The sequence below is a fragment of the Branchiostoma floridae genome, chromosome 3 (genome assembly GCF_000003815.2).
Source record: "Branchiostoma floridae strain S238N-H82 chromosome 3, Bfl_VNyyK, whole genome shotgun sequence".
Classification (NCBI taxonomy): Eukaryota; Metazoa; Chordata; class Leptocardii; order Amphioxiformes; family Branchiostomatidae; genus Branchiostoma; species Branchiostoma floridae.
Window position 1 is genome coordinate 14886404 of NC_049981.1, and position 5299 is coordinate 14891702.

General features: G+C 41.9%; 1 protein-coding gene across 2 annotated transcripts; it reads right to left on the reverse strand.

Annotated features, from left to right (window-relative positions):
- Nucleotides 1-345: 345 nt before the first annotated feature.
- On the reverse strand, nt 346-4879 carry LOC118411966 (methyltransferase-like protein 27). Of its 2 annotated transcripts, none has more exons than XM_035814499.1 (6): nt 4510-4703; nt 2488-2614; nt 2129-2257; nt 1639-1774; nt 1319-1411; nt 346-970 (listed from the first exon to the last, which is right to left on the reverse strand). In XM_035814499.1, exons 2-6 carry the CDS (start codon nt 2593-2595, stop codon nt 789-791), a joined length of 648 nt encoding a protein of 215 aa, XP_035670392.1. In that variant the 5' UTR covers nt 2596-2614; nt 4510-4703; the 3' UTR covers nt 346-788. The 2 variants fall into 2 exon arrangements, with proteins under 2 accessions (XP_035670392.1, XP_035670391.1); XM_035814498.1 differs by having other exon boundaries at nt 347-970; nt 4505-4879.
- Between the last annotated feature and the right edge of the window lie 420 nt (nt 4880-5299).

A 5299-nucleotide genomic window follows, 5' to 3' on the forward strand; every position in this document is an offset into this window, starting at 1 on the left:
CGCTCGTTACTAGTACAACAAAAGTTGTCTGAAAACGGGTCAATGCCCACCTCCGTCGAAAGGCTGGAATTGAATTTGACGGGTATGCAGCTACTCACATTATCATTGGTGGAACTGATAAAGATCGCTCTATTGTAAGGCGCTTTCATAGTTCCCCCACCCTACTCCCTGACTATGGCGTGTTATTATTAGGCATGTTGAATGAGAGAATAAAAAAGCTAATTGATATAAAAGATAATTGATGCATGTGAATCCACCCAAATATCATCATATGACAATTTCCTCTCTTTCTTCTCTAGCAAAGGATCACGAAAGAAATCGCCTGGAAACAACACCACAAATGACAGACATAAAGTTTATTCAATAAACAGGTGTCTATCATTTCCTGAATACAGATATACAATATATATTTTCTTTTTAAAAGAAGTTCTGAGCCCTTAATTTCTGTTCTAGAGATTCACCAAGAAGTATGCATCTGAACATGCAAAGAATATAACCGAATATGATTGTCCTGTGAGTCATGATGTGGGAAGTATGCAGTCCTAATTGTGCGTATCAAACTTCATTTGGAATGACTTCTTTAGGTACACCTCGCGCACACAGTCCACCAGTTCATATATATTGACGATTCAACACCAAGCTGGGAAAGCAAATATTGCTGATATAGGAGTTCTAACAACAGTATAATAAGTCAGTGACAGTAGAAAAGCCATAAATGGTTATCAGTTGGTCATGATTGCACCTAGCTCATATTTTGTGAACATATTTGCCGTTATTTCTTGCTCCAATCAACACACGCGATACACAAAGATGATTCCTTCTTCCCCTTCGCAGTAGTTGGAGAAAACGACACGTGACACGGGTTCCCAGCATCCTTCATTCTGCAGGGTCTTCATGCGGGGTTCCAGTTTGCGGTACTCCGGCACTTTCCGCAGGTTCACCTCCCGCATACAGATCACCACAAATCCTCCTGCAACAAGAGAACAGTTGATTCAAGACAACATTTTCAATATTCTACATTCTCGCCCAACTATGATCTCTCTGTACCATGAATATGGGAGATTGCACCAGCACAGACGACTTCCTATTCTCTTGAGTCTTAATAAAAAAAAAAAGACATGATATTTCTTTCCCTCTTTTGTGTGCTAAATGAAAAAAAATACAATGATGGTATCGAGCTATTTACCTTATCATATTTACAACATGTGTTTTGAGAACAGCAGACGAAACTGTATATCATGACATGGAACTTAGAAATTCAAGAGTTTTAAGAAAAAACCTTCAGACGAATTTGGGTCAGTTAAGGCCCCCTACCCACCTGGTTTCACCACCCTGATGAGCTCTTCCAGACAGTCACAACCAACATGGCCCTCGACCATCCCACCAACCATCACGGTGGCATCGTACTCTCCTACAAACGTGACAATCAAAATGAGTATAACGGGATATACAGCCCGTGACTAAAGCCGCGCTCATAGCTACCACCTGCCTCAGTATCTTATACTAGACTATAGCGAGACTTGAACAAACACTGCTGTAGCACAGTATACAGCAGCGATACAGCGCGACTTCAGTAGAATGATACAGAATGAACTTTACTTGCACGTATAAAGAGGAGGATATTAAAAGAGAACTTACCATCCACAATATCCAGGCGATTTGTACCTAGGAAGTCTTGGATCAGACGGCCGTAGACGTTTTTCTCTTTCGCCAGCAGAAGCATGTCCTCACTGGGCTCAAGGGCGTCCATGGAACGGAACCCGACTTTCTGGAGCTGTGGACAGTGACATATAGCCTATGTTTAGAACTATGCCGATGCTAAAAGTATCTACGTTTTCCTCAAGTAGGTTTTCTTGTATTCGACTTCAATATAGAAACGATACGAACGACTCGAATGGACATTACCAACACAGAAGTAACCGAGCACATACAACCGGCAACGCATTACGCTAAAAGAGCAGTATAACTATAAGAAAGAAACAACAGCTACACTAAAATAAAGATACAGACAATGAAACGACAAATGGGGTTAAATTCATAAGAATACACCCTGTGGAAACCATTAAAGAAAGCACAGAAGACTATCCGAAGAAAATTTAATAAAAAGAATTTTGGGACAACTACTAACCGCCTCTCCCGACATTCCGGTACCAGCGGCCACATCCAGGATACGCACACCGTCAGTCTTGCCTTCAAACAGCTTCAGAACAAGGTTGGCTGTTGCTGCGGGACCGTTGTAGTTCGAGTTGGTGGTGTCCTAGAACAAATAGTTAATTGAACATTGTTTGATAAGTGCAAAAATATTGCTCATAAGGCTGTCCCTAGTATGATACTCTATCTTGAGAAGTGCTGGAATGAACTTGCGAAAAATGTCACCGAAGTGGGCGGGGCCACGTAAAGTGATCGACAAGTCGTTAAGACAATCTATTTGTACCCATTGATGTAGCTATAACTAAATAAACCGGGTTTAAAGTAAGCCGGCCGTACCTGGTCATAGGTCTCGGCCCAGGTCTTGTAGAAGTCCTGAGACTCCTCCAGGGATATTCCAGGGCGCTGCGAGGTGCGGATGTTGTTGTTGTAGTTGACCACAGGCATGTTGATTCAGTACAGTTACCTGTGAGAAATAACATGCAAGCGATTTAACACCTTTGTAGCCTTCACAGTGGAAATCGCGAATTAGACCACTTATATGATAATATTTAGAGCACAGCAATTGTACGACGTACAAAGTATGGCATCTACATAACTACAGTTCTATAGCAGGATTTGTAGTATGGGATAAGTTTCTCACAATGCAGTTTTGCATGAAGGCAAATTCATATGCTAATGTAGACGAAGTGTATTATTTATGAGAGAAAAACGGAAAAGACCCAGAGAACAAGCTCATGATGGAGGGAATAGGTCTTTTTTTATATTAAACAGCGCGCGTAGGAGAGAGATAAAGAAAATGCACTTGAAATAACCCCCGGCCCGTGAGATTCTTCTGATCGGACATCAAAACGGTCCAGACTTACCGACTAGTCTAAATACAGTCAAACCAATGAGGTTAAAAACCTCTTGGTCAAACCTGTATTAGCGGCCACCTCTGCAGCCACCTGGCCATAGTGGCCACTTATGGTCGGTCCCTTGGATTTTTTCCATTGACCTAAGCATTAAGAACTAGTCTATAGCGGTCACCTGCTCAACGCGGCCACGGCCACACAATTTTTGGTCCCGTGGATACAGAAACACTGCTGATTACGGCCATGGCGGCCAGCCAGCACGCATTCGGGTACAGACCTCTGGGTCATTGACCCCAGCCTGCGAGAAATTGCATAGACCAGGATAGATTTGCCCCGAACAGTAGGCGAACATCATGTCCCTTAACAACCTTTATCATTTGTTTTCGCTGCGGTACACTTTTACAAAAACGAATGTGGTCAGGACGCTAGGTATGGTGCACCATCACCAATAGCTTACTCGGCTTACACAGACTAAACACACAGACTAGTCAACCATGACACGGAAGAGCATGTCAGTCTTGTAGTCTTCCGTCAGACGAAAAATTGAAACGAAGACAAAAATATAGAGATTTACTAGAGAAAATTAACATTAAAGGCAAGCAATCCATTTGGTTCGCGCCTTTTCTGTATTCAATGTCTTGTCATGAATCACAAATGACCTGCTGAGAATGGCATGACGAAATCGAACGCTTGAAAAAAACTACTCTTCAAGCAGAGGTGTCAAGCACAAAATAAAGCTGACAAAATAGAAGGGTCGACAAAATGTCTAGAGGCTGTGGTTTTACGCTGGCAAGGTCTTCTGTCGGAAAGGTCTTATCACTTATGTCTGAGAGGTCGGAAAAACGCCGCGAAGGAGGCTACAGTGTTACGTCATACCGGGTGTCCAGACAAGCCACCACAGGAGCCTTGCGTGATGGAAATTTCCACCGGCGCTGTGCACGTGGTTTTTTTTATAGTCACAGGCACGCCCAAGTGAGCCCAAGTGGATAATTTTATAGGACACTGGAGCTGAGCACAGTAACGACAGAAATTGTAGCACAGCGCACGCACACTTATAAAATTGGACACAAGCCTTTCCGAAAACTCTAGAAATCAACATTGTAACACTTAACACGGGGCAAAAGCCAACTAGTGCATAAATGTGCTATTTCTTCCCTTTTCTAATTCGAAATTCATATAGCCGAAGAGACCGAAGAAATGAACCAGGGATACGGTAGTTTCTTTGTTGGTCGGACCGGTTACCATAATATGCAGAAGTCATTGTTACATTCTTGTCTTAAACTGTTTGCCACTTTTAAGACAACGCGTTACCAACAAAACTTAGAATGCACTGCACATACTATGAGCTATATTAATGAGCTAAATTTCTACACTGCAATATTTGTGCAACGACGACAAAAAGTGTCTTCTCAACACGTGGTAAAAAAATAAAACACTACTATTCAAAATGCACAAAAGAAGCCGGATACAGCACATTTAGTGGTAAAGTATAAATGCCTTACCTTACTTTGCACGTAGCGTTTGTAGTTATCGGATTCTACTGTTCTTCCACGAAGGATGTGCAGAGTGTCAAACTGTCCGTAGTAAAGTCCAGCACTAGACGCTACACTACCACTGTTTGCTCAGACCACCGTAAAGAGCGACATTTGCATAATTGACAGCTGGGCGAGATAAAACCACAGTGATGGGCGTGTCTTCACTTCTGATGAGATCGTTTTTTTGTGACGTCCTGTATTCTACTTGAATTTTAGTTCTTCCTTTAATATTCTCTCTGGTCATCTTACCACCCCCTTAAGATTTTCGTAAACCACCTTGAGTTGAATTTACGGTGAGTTTAGTGGGATACTCTTCAGAATATTCATATGCATGTTTCCTGAACTGAAGATACCAGGGTTTTCTATTACTTATTCTAATGAATGAATGACATCACGGATCTCATTATGCTCATTATTAAAACGAGAGCTGATTGGTCAAATGCGTGTAAATTTCCGTTGACCTACTTAAGCCAAGACAGGGTATTGTATTCCCGGCAAAACGGCTACTTTTGTTTGAAGTAGAAAGGACAAAGCAGATGAATATGAATAATTAAAATTCATCACTAGATCACAGAAAAGGCGAAAGAATATACCTAATTCTGAAATACAGAGATCTCAGAGTTACCTTGTGAGATCTTATGTCGTCATGACAGGATTACAAGCTAAGGGGTGATGACCTACTTCTGTTTGGTGAATTGAAGCTGTAGCCTTGGGCGGTAGCTGTCTGGTATGAGGTTCAACCGTTCATGTACAATTTTTACC